At 39.6% G+C, this 15,276-nt stretch overlaps 1 protein-coding gene across 3 annotated transcripts in view; it reads right to left on the bottom strand.

Moving 5' to 3' along the window:
- The window catches only part of MYO1B (myosin IB), a 106,941-nt gene that overhangs the window by 18,610 nt on the left and 73,055 nt on the right, over positions 1-15,276 (bottom strand). For all 3 annotated transcript variants that reach the window (XM_030952911.1, XM_030952913.1, XM_030952914.1), the window contains exons 14-21: positions 9,917-10,021; positions 8,393-8,455; positions 7,440-7,640; positions 4,950-5,176; positions 4,229-4,429; positions 3,100-3,193; positions 2,519-2,668; positions 361-429 (exon numbers count right to left, since the gene is read on the bottom strand). In XM_030952911.1, the coding sequence (XP_030808771.1) occupies positions 361-429; positions 2,519-2,668; positions 3,100-3,193; positions 4,229-4,429; positions 4,950-5,176; positions 7,440-7,640; positions 8,393-8,455; positions 9,917-10,021 (1,110 nt within the window). The remainder of the gene's footprint in view (positions 1-360; positions 430-2,518; positions 2,669-3,099; positions 3,194-4,228; positions 4,430-4,949; positions 5,177-7,439; positions 7,641-8,392; positions 8,456-9,916; positions 10,022-15,276) is intronic.

Here is a 15,276-nt window from a genome sequence, read left to right as displayed (position 1 = left end):
GTCAGTCGAGTGCTACAGTTCTCCTAAGGTCAGTGAGAGAGCCCCAGAGCATCCTTCTCTGGAGCTGCTGGCCTTCTCAATTCCTTGGCAGAAGATGCCTTAAGGATAACCCAGTGGTTTAGTGTGGTCCAGCATCCTCCTTGCACTGTTTGCAGGGATTTATAGCCCAGGCAGCACATCCAGGTATCCTGAACTCGCCTCTTCTACAGCAAACACAAGTGTTTAACAATGGCCATGGGACAGCCACAGCTCCAAGGAGAGAAGGTGGGACAGGCAGGAGGCTCAGTGCACTTGGAAAGTGTTTTCTGACTTGCTCCTTACCTCTCCAAACAGAGACAGCTGCAGTAACAGGAAACTCACCTTCCACCCTCGGATGTACGACTGCACTGTGATAGCTGAACTCTTTATCTTCTGGTATTTTTTTTGTTGCTGTGTTGGAAATAAGTTTGTGATGTTTAGAACAGAATATTATGTCTGTTAAACACCGCATAATAAACCTTTCATCACTAACATTTGACAATATGCTTGAGGAGACAAGCACTAAATGTAAAAAGTGAACAATTTCTGACTGAGCAGATCAGAGTGTAGATTCTGTGTTCAACTCAAGGGGAAACAAAGCACATCAACAATGCTGCATGGACAATGTCACTCTGTTTACAGAAACACTAAGTTCATGGTCAGCAGCACAATTGCACATTAAATGCTAACAGTAAGAGCTTTATTTGTCTTTCCCACCACCAGAGTAGCACACAAACTGTCACACATACTCAGGTTTGTAGGCTAAGCTTTTTACCACCTTTTCATAAGACATGTGCTGTTCCTGTTTTCCACAGTGCCTTTATTATGGCTGATGATAACTTAGGAAGAGTAAAAAAAAACCAAAAGCATGGATTCCTGAATGAGATGCTGGAGTACTATTTAAGTATGCCAGGTTGAACAATAAATTTCCTGGACAGCTGAGCATTTTCCTTCTAAAAAGCTCCGTTCTCCAGTAGCCCAGTGTTCAGTATAATACTAAATTGACAGGCTTTGCAGCAAGGCTTTTAGACTTGACATTCAGCCCACTCAGTGACAGTGAAAATCTCTGTGAGCAAGCTGGAGAGGGTCCCCTCTGGGCCACCTGCATGCCACAGCTGCTGTCTGTCATGCCCTGCAACAGACAAGTGCCTGCAGATTCTCGAGTCAAGCCTCCAGCACAAGGAGTTACTCAAAAAAGCTTTATTCATTCCAGGGATTTCCAAAGAAATTGAAACCTTCTAAAGCACAGTGCCTACCAGTCATGTTGGGTGAGGAGAACAGTGCCTTCCATCCATGTGAAGAGGCTGAGAAAACATCTCTATCATCACCAATAAAACAACTGCTGCCATATTTCACCAGTGACCCAATTACAGTTAAGAAAATCAGCAGCTCTTGGTTGTGTATTTGTTTCCATTTCTTTATATTTAAAGCTGTGCCAATCTAGCAGCAGTAAATCCATTTTAAATTCATTAATATTGTGTGAGATCATAATGAAGCCATATGGGCACAATGCAATTCTGTAATTATGCTGTTTGTAGGAATGGGGCTTTCAGTCACACAAAGTCTGAGGGTTTTTAAACTCAACAAGTCTGCTTCAGTCATACTTTTTCCAAATGATCTATACTTCCCTCTAATTATCCAAGAGAAGTGAACCAAACACTGATGGCTTTCAAGAGGACAAACAGAAGTGCTTGTCAACTGAAAAACTGGGATTTGTCAACTCTGCACTTGCAGTTTAAGAAGACTTTTTTCTGTGTTTCATCAAGGTTTCTGATATGCTTGTGCTGTTCTCTAGCAACAACAAAACGCAGCTGAGAAGTTCAAGAGTAGCTTTAAAAACAAATAAATCTTTTTTATCAGTCAGCAAGTCAATATTATTTACTAACTGCCAAGAAAACATGACAGAGTCGTCTATTACTGCTGTTCAGTTTGTGGCACAGAACACCCAGTCCACACATAGAACTGAAACTGCTTTGGGATGAACTGTATCAATAATGATACCAAATTACAAGTTTTAGGAGTTACAATTAAAATAAACCCCTACAGGCAGCATTTTTGAGTCTAAGGCAAGTGTTCCAAATAAGGCAAAACCACAAAAAGGCTTAGGAATGACTGAATTCCACAGAACTGCACATGTATATTACTGAACATTTTTTACACATTAACCATATGTTTTGAGAGCGCTGTAAGTGCTGGGAAGCACAGTATTTTAGCTGAATGAAAAAGACTTCCCAGCTGAGCCAGAGAATCCTGCTCTCCCAGAGTGAAAGGATTCTGGTGACCTTTTTAATTTTTTAAAAACAAGCACAGTGTAAGCACTTAACAGTAGCCTATAGAAACTAAATTTTCTTTTCTCCCCACTATTGGTACATAACTATTAACATAAAATTGAGTTCTTTCAACAGCTCTCTGTGCATATTGAGGAAAAATATCCCATGAAGGTTACATTCATTAAACAATGAAGAGAACCCCCCACCATATAGTAAGGATGGTATCTTACTGAGTATCTCCTGTACCAGGAAGCGATCACAACCTGGCATTTTTTCATTAGCAAGAAGTGAGTACGGCACTTCCAACCTCTGTAAATCTTCCCAATCAGAGTGGCCAAGTCCTCCAGACGCTGCTTTCTCAGGTCTTCTAGCTTGAAGAGCTGGGTGTGAGGGTTTGCAGGGTTTTGTTTGACATTGGAAGAAAAACAGCAGGAGAGAGGAGACAAGGAAAAAAAACCCATAAGCACAGCTCTTGTAAGAGAAATCTCCTCTTTACTGAAGTCCCCCCTCAGTCACACATTGTTTTATTCACCTCCAGAGCTACAGGCAGGTACACCAACAGGATTTGTGGCAGATACAATGTCACAAGTCACTGCTCGAAAATTATATTAATTTAAGGCTGACAGCTATTGTAGAATCTTGATTCACATTGATTTTAATGGGCCTAACATTAAAAATCACTTTTTTTAATGCTACGGTCGTAGCAATACATCAAAGCACTGCATGGAGAAAAATCTGTAGGAAGCAGGTAGTGAACGATGCTGTCCTCACGAGAGAGGGCTTGATTTTGCAGAAGGCATTTTTCACTTACTGTTCTTGGGTTGCGGATGAATATCTTTGATCTACCGAATGAAAATTCCTCTTCAGGGATTCTCAATTCATTAAACAGCACCTCTACTCCAGCCCTAAGAAGGAGCAAATGAGCTTAACAAACATGACTCCCAGCTCTAAAACGCCTTAGTTTACATATTCACAGCTTAATTTATGGAAGGTATATGAAAGCATATTTTAAATTTTTAAATAGTGCTTGACATAAGAAGATTGAAAACCTAACTCATTTACTCAGTAGTTTATTCCGCTAAAGGCAAGAATAATCACTGTAAAGATTCAGAATAATTTGATGAAAAAAAGAGCAAATTTTATTTTACAGCATCAGCAGCAGCCTATTTTTCCTCTTACATCTATAATTATTTTACTTAAAAACAGAAGAAAGGAAAAAGGAAGGCTTCACACTAATGTCAGAATGTGAAACAAAGACTGACAAGTTTGACAAATGCCAGCGTTCCATTCTCATCAAATGCATTTTATGAACACCAACAGAAAAAAGGGAAGCGGAACTGTGCAGATCTTTGTGATGATTATTGCAATGCTATTGTTACCAATACTGCACTGCCACCATTGTCTTGATAACCTAAAGACTTATATTGTAGCTAAAAGATGTTAATCAATTATGAAAGATATTTAAGTCTTGCTTTTGGTGGCCACATGTAAAAAGAAATAATAGAAGCTTATTTGCCCATCCCAGGTATTATTTGCAAAAAATAAAACGTGGATAAAATGTGAATACTATGCAATTTAAAAGTATCTATTTAATATAATTGATTTGCAAGAGGCATTATCTCATAATTGTTCCCCCAATCATTATGTAAAGTTATTCCTGAAAGGGCAGAGGAAGATTGTATGGCTGTCTTCAACAAAATGAGTGTCCTTACACTTCCAAAGTTGGTCATTAAAGATAAGTGCCCTCCTGATCATTGCAGCCCTCCCAGTTATTTTGAATCCACTGCAGTATCTCTCTCTTACACCCATTCTCTCAGACCCAAATCAGTAAGGCCCGCACTGTACTCCTTTTGCAACGTATGCACAAAAAATAAAAACTCAGAACATGTGGAAGATGGGGATTTCACCTGGGACATGTGGGAATATTGCTATTTGCCTACCTGGCTGGCCCTCTCCAGTGGGGCCAGGTCTGCTTGCAGAGCATTTTGTACCTCTCCAGGCAGGGCTCGTAGGGCTGCCGGAAGGCGTAGCCCGCCCTGCGCACCCGCACGTTCTCCAGGAGCCCCAGGTAGCGGATCTGGTGGCACACCAGGGCTTCGTTGAAAATGTGGGCAGCCTTTTTGTCATTGGGCTTGATGCACCTGCACAGGAAAACCAAAAGGGACATCTCTTTGCACTGTACATGCTAACAGCTCTGATGGTGAGTTTAAACCACACATTTCAATTGTTTATTTGCCCACAATTCTTCTCCTGGGAAGCCGAGAGGCCTCAGAGAAAAAGGAACACAATATTATCTTATTTGCTTCTCCTGTGTTTTGCTGCTTTGGAATGTGGTTTGAAGATTGTTTATCCAACAGGTGGTTGTTTGATTGGTTTCATGTGAATTGTTTTAACTTAATGACCAGTCACAGTCAGGCTGTGTCTGACTCTGGAGAGAGAGTCATGAGATTAATTATCATTCTTTGTAGCCTTCTGTAAGTATCCTTTCTCTATTCTTTAGTATAGCTTTAGTATAGCATCCTTTAATATAATATAAATACATAAAATAATAAATTAGCCTTCTAAGAACATGGAGCCAGATTCCCAATTCCTCCTTCATCCTGGGGACCCCACAAACCTCATCAAACAAATTGACCAAATCTTTGGCACTGGGGAATTTACCTGATGTAGTTTGGATTTTTTGTCTGGAGATTTTTCATCAGGGTAGCAACCGAAGCCTTGAACTGTGAACCTGCTGTTGGTGGTCTCTTCAGATTGATCTTAGCAGGGTTTCCTTCTGGGAACAATGCTTTGATAAGGGAGTGGTTGGCCTTCCACATGGCCTGGGAGAGGTCACGGTACAGGAGATCATTATTTTTGTCAACAAATCCTTCCACCTGGTACATCACCTGAACAACAGAGAAGAATCTCATCAGTGCAGGTTTTGAACTACAACATAGACCAGTTCAAAACTGACCCAAGAAATTGATTTCTCCTTCTTACACACTATCCAAAAGAACCGAAGGATATTTCAGCTTTCATTTTAAATCTGACATTTGGATGGCTTTTTGTTGGATAAAATGTCTGTGAACGTGCTACCCGGGAAAGATGCATTTTCTCATGCTGCCAACAGTTCCCTGAGTCAATCAATTCTGGTTTCTGAAGTGGAAGAAACCCTTTTTCAGTGATAACTCTGACACACCACCACCTGCCAAGACTCCTAAACAATCTTTTTTTCTGTCTGATAAGATTTTTTCTCCCTCTCTTTTGAACCAAAACAACAAAAATACCCTTTCCTTTCAAAGTACTAATGCTTACATTATTTGCCTAACTAAAGCAAGATATGGACTATCACCTCTTGGTATCAGAGTGCAAGCAGCAAGCTGTGCAGCCCCCAGGGGATTGTTATTTTAAAGGACTTTTACCAGGAAAGCAGTCCAATAACAACAAGCACCAGTACAAAGCTCTGACCTGCAGCTGGGTACCCAGGAGGAAGCCAGAGGAACTTCATGCAGACCTCAGATTGCTACTGGCTTCTTTAACTTTTGAGGGTAGGAAACCTATTTGATTAATTGTGATAAGTCATCTGGCTGGCAATGCAGATCCTTCTTCAGAACCATGATTTCCTCAGTTCTGCCTGGCTATGTGCCAAGTACACAGAATACTGAATGAAAATAGTACTGACATGTATTTTACACAACGGCAAGTTACTGGGAACTCAGCAGGCAGCATTTTACCTTGGAGAACATGCTTCTGGTTTTGACAGGTGTAGTAAATGAAAAAAAAAAACCAAAAATCACAAACCAACTGTTCACATGAAATTACTTATATTTCTTACAAGGAGGGTCAAACTTTTGTTGACCAGTGACAAGATCAAAATGTTCTCAGCTGAGGATGGAAAAACAACATTCCTCCCAAAATAGGAGGAATTCACTCTGCTGGGTAAGTGAATGCCTGTAACAATCAAAGACCCTCACTGCTTGCTAGGACACAATCTGTGCACAGTCTTTCTCACAGTACTGGGGTATTTTCAATTCACTTAGATTTCTCACAACCAAAGAAATACCTAGGTATTAACCCCTGATAGATTATATGCAGTTACAAACTCTTCTTGGCAACTAATGTGAATGAAAGCCTGAAAGGTTGAAAGGCTGATATTTCCAGGACTATTTTGAATGAAAAAACTATTGTGCCATTCAAAATTGTAAGACTGGGAAAATTTCAAAAAGCATCAAGCAGTCCTAGGGAAATGAAACGCTTTCCAAATATTCTTTACTGTGTGACATTATCACTTCAACAGATTCAGACAAGAGGAACAATTTCAACCCGACACGTACTTTCAATTTTTAAAAAATAGATTGTCTTCAGTCTACAAATTTAATTATTTTGATTTTCATTAATAAAAAGTGATAGCGGATTACACACTGAAAGCTGTCAGACTTGTATTTATTCAAACTGCTTATGTTGAAAAATGCAAATACAAACATTTGTAAAATGCAAATGTTTGCAAGCCCTCTGTATAACTTTCTCTTCCATCTGTTTAAACTCAGACTATCAAGCTTAGTTCCTTCAAATGTACAAAAACTGCATTTTCGCAACAATGTGACTAAGAACTGCAGCTAGTTCAGTAACAAAAGCATGTTTTCCAAAATATGTTGCCAACAAATGCGTGTGAATTTTTGCCACTGCGAGCAATGATTTCTTTCCAGAGACCTAATGCAGCAGCAAAGCAATGGGGCACCTTTCTCCTTTGGTGAAAGGAGAGCTGCTTTGATTTCAGCCAGAGCAGCAAGGACATGCAGTGGCAGGACAAGGGGTGGGGGCTTCAGACTGACAGAGGGCAGGTTTAGGTTCAACAGCAGGAAGAAATCCTTCCCTGCGAGGGGGTGAGGCCCTGGCACAGGCTGCCCACAGAAGCTGTGGCTGCCCCATCTCTGGGAGTGTCCCACACCAGGCTGGATGGGGCTCTAGTGAAAGGTGTCCCTGCCCATAACAGGGTTTGGAACTAGGTGATATTTAAGGTCATTTCAACCAAAACCATTCTAAGATCTCTTAAAGCCTCCCAACCCAAATCACAGATTCTAGGTTTAAGGAGAATAGATGAAGACAGGTGTGGATTTTTTAATCAGCTACAGCAGCCCCCCCAGCCCAGGTGCTCCCTTCAGCAGGTACCTTGCCAGCATAATGCTGGATCCTGAAGCAGCTGTGGGGCAGGGAGGTGTCGTTGAGGAACCGGGAGCACTTGCTCATCCTGCTCTCGAAATGCTGGTGAGTGGCACAGACCTGGTTCAACTTTTCCAAAAAGGTGTCATCAGTAACTGTTCCTGGTCTCAGGCATTCTTCATCCAGCATGGCCAGGATTCCAGTTTGGTTCTGAAGTTTCAAAGCAAGAGCTTTAGTACTTGTTTCCACCACAGCACAAAAAGGAGATAATTCACTTTTTCAACTTCTGCTACCTAGGAAAACATTCTTTGAGCCATCTCAAAGCTTGGCTCTTTTTACCTCATGACCATTTCCAACTGATTTTTAGCACTTGCATTTTTTAAAGACTTTCTATGAGATCTGAATCCTGAAATTCACATTGAAACTTCATGTCATTTACTCAGACTGTAGCAACTCCAACTCAACTGAAAGTATCCAGTTTATGGTAAAATCACCATGTATTTTATGTTAATGGCTAAAAACTGGTCTTTTCTGATTGTTAAGGAATTTTATCTTTCTTGCATTGGAAGTCTTCTCAGTATATACAAGTACTTTGAATACCTCAAACACTCAGAAACATGTAATTGAGTTTTCTAGTTTCCATATGAAAAGAAGTGTTAATTACAATGCAGCATGTGATATCTGCTATTGAAAGCAGCCCTAAATGTAAACATTCAAGAGATGTTTGATTTGTTTTGGTTTTTTTTTTAGTGTAGGTACTGCTGAATATTTGTACAAAAGTAATATAGCTTATAAGAAAAACCCTTTTTAGTAAAATAAACTTCTGCTACACAAAGTAAGATGAATAATACAACAAATGGCATGCTCAAAAAGTTTAGTGCATGAGGATGCATACAGACATAATAGCTAAATTAAATCCATGCATTAAAAATAATCCAGAGATGTTCCTGAATACAACTTACATTTTCTATTAGGTCACAAATGATAGCATTGTTGAAATATTCAATATGAGTCCATTCAATCCCCTACAAGAAAATATAAATAAATGGATGAACAAAACTATGGAGGGAGCTTTTCCTCTAGGCAATTAAAATGATATTCCAGTTAACCATGGTACTGCATTCAAATTTAATTCCTCATGCTTACCAACAATTCATTTATTAGGGGAAAAAAAATACAATCATCTACTACTAACATTATCTGCACAAAATGAGTGTCCTTGAGTGGCTGCCAAAGTCACTCTCCATTCCTTTCCCCCACCCATGTCAGCTTCCCATGCACTCCCTGGCTCCAGGCCAGGCTCCTCCCGTGCTGCCCACGCTCCCACTGGCCAGAAGGAAATCAGCCCATGTCCCTGCAACTCCTGAGATCAACATTTCTAACTTCTTCCTTGTTGGAATTTTTTTAATTTTTTTTTAATGGGAGGAAGAAAGAGGCTAAATTTAGATAAGACCATTTGAAAAATCCAGAGTATGACAGTTGTTCAGATGTTCTTAGTATCTCAATTCTTTTTTGAATATCAGTGAAAAAATGTCCAGGATGAGATGCCAATGCATCACGAGGTAGCACTGGTGGGGCAAAGGACTAAAAGAAGGAAAATATTAATTTCATTCTTAATTTGCACTCTGTGGTACTTCTTACAGTCTACTTTTCTCAGAGCATTTGAAATACCATTCAAGAACCAAATTGCAGTAATGATGGTTCACCACTGAATGCAAAATTAAAAAGAGAAGCCAAAATTTCATGTTATCCTCAGGATGGTAAGGCAGGAACTTTATGTAACTTTTAAAAATGTTTATATAGCAAAATGGCATAATCCAGTTAGAGTACAGAGAGTGTGTGCCAGTTTTTACAGCTGGGAGCTGGTATTTTGTCTGAGCTCTGTGTATCATGTGGAGCACTGCTAAAACCTATTAGAACTTTAGCTTGATGTTCACTCACATCAAACACCAGAGGCTGGGCTCCACAGGACATCTCAAATTTATCCATAAAGCTCACACAGCTCCCTTCAATACATACCTGAAAGAACACTAGAACCAAACTCTATTTGCAGTTTCTTTCATGTTGCGTGCTATTATTTTAGCCATCCAATTGAAGGACTGGCTGTGGCTGGTTTTGAGTGCATCCCAGACATTGCTGTATAATCCAAAACGCAGGCTGCAGGGTAATGGTACTAATACCAGAAAGTGATATTAGTGTTCTAATAAATCAATTAGCCCTTGCTCAGAACTGCCAGTCATGGTTGCCAACGAATGAATCAGAGCTGGGTCTGCTTTTTACCTGGAGAACTCATAATGTGAAACAAATGCCAAACAAACATTTTTTGCTTAATGTGACTACCACACAGCCCCACACAAACATGCTCCATGTCAGCCCTGTGGTCAAAAAGTGCCTCTGCTGCCTGAAAAATGGTTCCAGCTTGCTTGCCTGTGTGTCTTCACAGGGACAAGGGGAGGTGGGTAAGCGAAGATCCATTCCAGTATTACCTCTCGGATGTATTCCTCCTGCTCTTCTTTGAGGGTAAGTTCAATGAAGATCTGCTGCAGCTTCTCATTACAGTAGTTGATAATGAATTGCTCAAAGCTGTTGTCCTGTCAGATGAAACATGTTTGAGTTTGCTTTGTGTAAACAGCCTGGAACCCAGCTGGAGCGAGTTACTGCAGCAGCTGCAGGTCAACAAGCCACTCTATTAACTACTCCCTCCAGTTTTGTGAGGTGATGGCTGGAGTAATATTTGATTGAGATCATGATTAGTTCAGAAATTTCAGACCAAATCCTTCCCTGAGGCTTTGTCTGTTGGGAGGGACAAAAACCTCTGTAGGTTTTATTCCTGATGCCTCCACACTGAGTCCTTTGAACGAGTCATAAGGACACTTGTGGTGTCAGGAAATAAACAAGCAAAGTTTTGCCTGCACTCATCTGTCCCCATATGTAAAATGTAGGCTCCTGCAGGGTCTGATAAATAAAATCATGACAGTAGCATTAGCTCTTTTCCACTCAGCAGCCAATAAAGCATCCCATTTCCCTACAGAACAAGGCTCAAGCTGCTATTCCAGCTGCAGCTGAGCCTGGGTTAAGAGATTATTGGCTCCAGAGGTCAACCCACCTCCTCCCTGCCAACAAACTGCCCCTTGAAATGGTGGGAAACAAAAGAGCTTCATTGACTAAAATTCCTCTAGCAGGCTAATTCATCTAAAACTGGGTTAGGGAGCAAGCAGATGTGTGACCCTTTGCAGAAGGGACCAGGGAGTGGAGCAGACCCCAGCAGGAGGGGTGGGCACAGGAAGGAGGCAGTGTCACAGGCTGTGACGTATTTCTCTGCCTTTTTAAACTCCCAAATAATCTGCTGTACAATACCTGGGAAGCTTAAATTATGCTGATAGAATTTTTATCACTGAAGGCAAGTGCAATCATTTTGAATGTTTGAATTAAGGATATGGTTGCTAAATGAGATTAAGAACACACAAGCAGATTAGAAAATATTGAGGTAGCACAGATTACTTTTATCATTTTAGTTTTAAATGAAGCAAAATCATAGCTGATCACCAAAAAATTCCTCAGCCACAAATGCTGCCCCTCTCACCAACTGCAATTATCACTCAGAGATTGCAAAACTTGCATAGCTCTAGATGAAAGAGTTAAAAGTTGGCATGCAGCAAAATCAGCACTGCAAACAAGCCATACTTACTGCATTCTGTTGAAAAAGAAATTACATAAACTGCAGTCAGTACTTCTTGTACTTCCATAACAACACAGAATATAGCTATTAGCATTTATTTAGCATACCAAGTAGATCAATCTTTGTATCAGTGAAAATGCAAAGTGCTACATAAATGTTATGCATTACATCTTTGTAGGTGAGTCTATCTTTAGGCACTGTCTAAATATTACCAAATAAACCCAGAGGTTGAGACACATCAGAGCCTAGCACACAACAGCATTCTTGCATTGCTCTGTCTCTAAATCCCCAGGTAATGTTTGCCTCTAAAAGCCATATTTATAACCTTGGGCAGACAAATCTGTGCAACAGAAGAGGAGAATGTGGAAGGAAATAGAGAATGCTGGAGGAAGAATGAGTATAAGTTTACTTGACACATTCAGATAAGGCCATCGCTTCACATATATTGAGTCTGAAGTAAAAGGAGCCCAACTGCCACATCACCCAAACAAAGAGAAAGGGTAAAACACACTCTGCATCCTCCTGCCAGGCACATGCCACCCAAATCAGAGAGACTGCTGCTCCGAAAGACCAGGTCATTCTGATTAAAAGGGCTGCAGGACTATTCACTCACAAATTATACAGGCTTGGTCATCAACAGAGGATGGAGACTGAACAGAAAATCCAGCTAAACCATCTAACTGAAAGGTCATTAACAATACATTAAAGTAATTGCTAGATGTTTTCCTGATTTGCTGTGTATCTGTGATATTTATGGCTTGCAAAAAAAAAAAAAAAAAGGCAAACCAAAATCCACAGAGTTCTCCACAAATCGCTCACTTTGAACTATGAAATTTCATTTGACATTGCCAAGCCACTGAAAATTGCTATTCCAGGAAAAAAGTTATTGAAGAGCAGCAGCAATGTTGTTCTTTATGAATAATACAGAGCAAAGGGCTAAAACAGTTAATTATGGCAAAGAAAATGGGGGAAAATGTTTGAAATTACTGAAACTCTCGATTCACTTAACTCTGAGCAGACCAAAAGACATTTGGTAAATGAAATACACTTCAGAAAAGGTTTTTAAAAACCATGCCCAAAAAACCCCAATTAGTCTTTATCTCTAAGCAATTCTAAGGAGGGCAACAGAGGTTGTGCATTTATTCTCCCTTAATGAATATCTGATTTAATTTATGTGAGGGCTACACAAAGCATATACAAAAACATTCACAAATTAGTTGTTCTCCCCAATATTTTAATGAAGGTGTTATAGAAATGAATACAACAGAATTAGAAGGATTTAAAGGATTTCTGACTTTTTTTTTTAGAAGGCAGTAGAGAAAAATCCACATCAGTGATAGCACATCACTAAACCCACTCAGGAGACAGGGGCTGGAGGGACCCAGCCATCAGAGACTACTTGCTCCTTATGCTGGTCTGACCAACACAGAAGCAGTGCAGACAGACCCAAAATTTGAGGAAGAGCTATCAAATATTCTTAGGAAATTTTAAAGGGGGGGGAAAAAAACCCCAAAATTTAAGACCGTATCTTCTCAAGGTGTCAGCTTCTCTTCTAGGCAGTAATTCTGATATTTTTAATATCAAGGGCATCACTTCAATCCCTGCATTTTAATAGCAGCTTTCTAACTATGCCTTTGAAAGCACTGTGGAATACAAAATAAAACCTTCAGGGAATGTAAAACCACACAGTCTCTCAAATTAAATAAAGGTGCTGGGATAACAGAATGTCACCTGAGATAAGCTTAAAGTCATGTTGAATTTATAGATACAGCTCAACCAACCACCCTCAGCTTATCCTCTGAATCTTTTATCAGATGCAACACTAAATTTAGGGGACTAGAAAAATTCACTGACAAAAATCAAAGCCTACTTCACCATGGTTCTCACTTCATAAATAATGGTGTCATACAGCTCCATTCTTTATCAATCTTCATGGTTGGTATTTCATGAATAGCAAGTTTTGAACTCTAAAAAAATTCTTCTCCATGCAAAAATAAAGTGATTATATAAACTAGCTCTAAAGTTCTATCTGTGAGCCACAGCTATTACATATAGGTGCTTGAAAGTCCTACAGAAAATATTCTTTCATCCTTAATATTTTACCTAACTACTTCTTTGAAAGATTCCACATGTGTACTGTGGAATCATCTGAAAAAAACATATTTGGTTTGTTGCTGACTTTATACATTTTTATACCAGTAAAATACCAATGTGCAACAGACAAAAAATATTTTGGAAAAAAAAAAAAAGCATAACTCTTACTGGTATTAAGCAGAGAGATCTCCATTAGATTTATGAACAGAAAATATCTAAACCAGGGCATTTTCCTATCAACGTTAGATACTTTCTAGCCTTCTCTCCCCACATAGAATTCAAATTCACTTTTGAGCGCCCAGTTTCCAACAATTTCCAAAGATGATAAGGCAACTGTGATACCTGCTTAAAACTGAAAACTGGGTCCCTTTTCGTTAGGCAGGAATCAATTCTTAACTTCCACCTGACCAATAAAGTCTAAGTGTTGTGTTTTTTGTCTCTCACAAATTAAGCAGATGATGTGGATCCAAACCTACAGACTCAGGTACATCACAGCTCAGTGTCACACCTTTGCAGGTGTTTCTCAAGGTCTCCTCTTCCTCCTTAATCTTTAATCACACCATTCTTGTTCAGAGGCAACTCAAAAATCTACACATTGCTCAGTCTGCAACCACACTGACAAAACGGTGCCCAGCAACATTGTTTCAAATACATTATGTGAGCACATACAGCTAAAATAATACATGAGATGTATTTAAAGGAAAAGAATGTTTTAAAAGAAAACCCTAGCATTTCAAGTCATGAGACTCTTGAAATCAACAGGACTGATGTCATTAAAATGAACTTACACATCAATGTGAGACATACAGAGACTGATACTTCTGCTCTGTCACAAATAGCCCCAGAAAGTAAGTTTTTTGTTTTAAATATCAACAGAGCTGCAGGCATCAGAAGTCTCTGACTGCCTCCTAACATAAGCAGGTGACCCCAAGTAGTTCCATCAGGCCCCCAGAGAAAAAGCCAGATGGCAAAAGTAATGATGATAAAAGACCAACATACTCACTTCCCTGAGATGAATGGTGGAATGAAGAGTGAAACCAACCAGCAAATTCAATTTATATGCTACTGTGGTGTCTGGGGATAGGGGGTTTTACGTATGACCACACAAGCATACGAGTTTATGAGATGAAACTAAGGAATATAAATGCTGGGAAGTTAAAATCAGCAAAATGGGAAAATTGCATTTAAAGAAAATGAAAAAAGATACTATTTTAATCTCAGAAAGCAATGACCAGTTATAATGTGACTCAGTTCTAACAAATTTTCGAAATTTTTTGCAATTTTAGTAAAGGCATGTTATCAATATTTATCCCTTTTCTGTTTACATGTACAAACATTTGAGCAATCAAGCTTATTTCTTGTAAATTAGACTGCACTGGGCTTCTGTGTAAATATCTGTATATGCAAAGAACCAGAGAGGCACATCTTTTAATTACAAATATTCCACTATATGCAATCAAGCCACGTTTCAGTGTACCTCATGGAAGCAGGAAAGATCTGTGCCAAAGCTTGGGGGATTATCCATTTCCCATATTTGTGTAGCTCAACCAACTTCAGCCCTCTTTGTGTGCCAGGCAGAGAACCAGGCACTCTGAAATCCATCTTGCTCCCAGCTGTGCTGTCCAGGCACACAGGTCTGAACCAAATTTGGACTTAAAAACATGAGAAACTGCAGTGAATCCAGTGCAGGTGTGATCCATGGGAAAACCCAGGTACCATCACTGCAACAAACTCAACCTGGTAATTGCAGTCCTGGAACAGCAGGAATTACAACCAGGCAAGAACCTCCTGTATTATCAGAACCACTCCTCTACTCAGACAGAAATAGCTGCTGTAGGGCAAAACATTATTCTCACAACCTGAAGCAGAACATTTCTGTATTTTTGCTCCAGCAATTCAAGTATTTCCTCTGCTGCAAACAGCCAGCCAATGGGATTTACTTCATAAAACTGCATGTTGCAAAATAAGCCCCTCTAATACTTACATTGTAATACAATTAACTAAATGGCGGTTAACTTTCTGGGATGCACCTCTGCTTTCAGCATCCCATCACTTAAGGAAATTATTGCTTTA

This window comes from Camarhynchus parvulus, chromosome 7, assembly GCF_901933205.1.
Source record: "Camarhynchus parvulus chromosome 7, STF_HiC, whole genome shotgun sequence".
NCBI classification, from domain to species: domain Eukaryota; kingdom Metazoa; phylum Chordata; class Aves; order Passeriformes; family Thraupidae; genus Camarhynchus; species Camarhynchus parvulus.
This window is presented reverse-complemented; position numbering and strand designations above follow the sequence as displayed.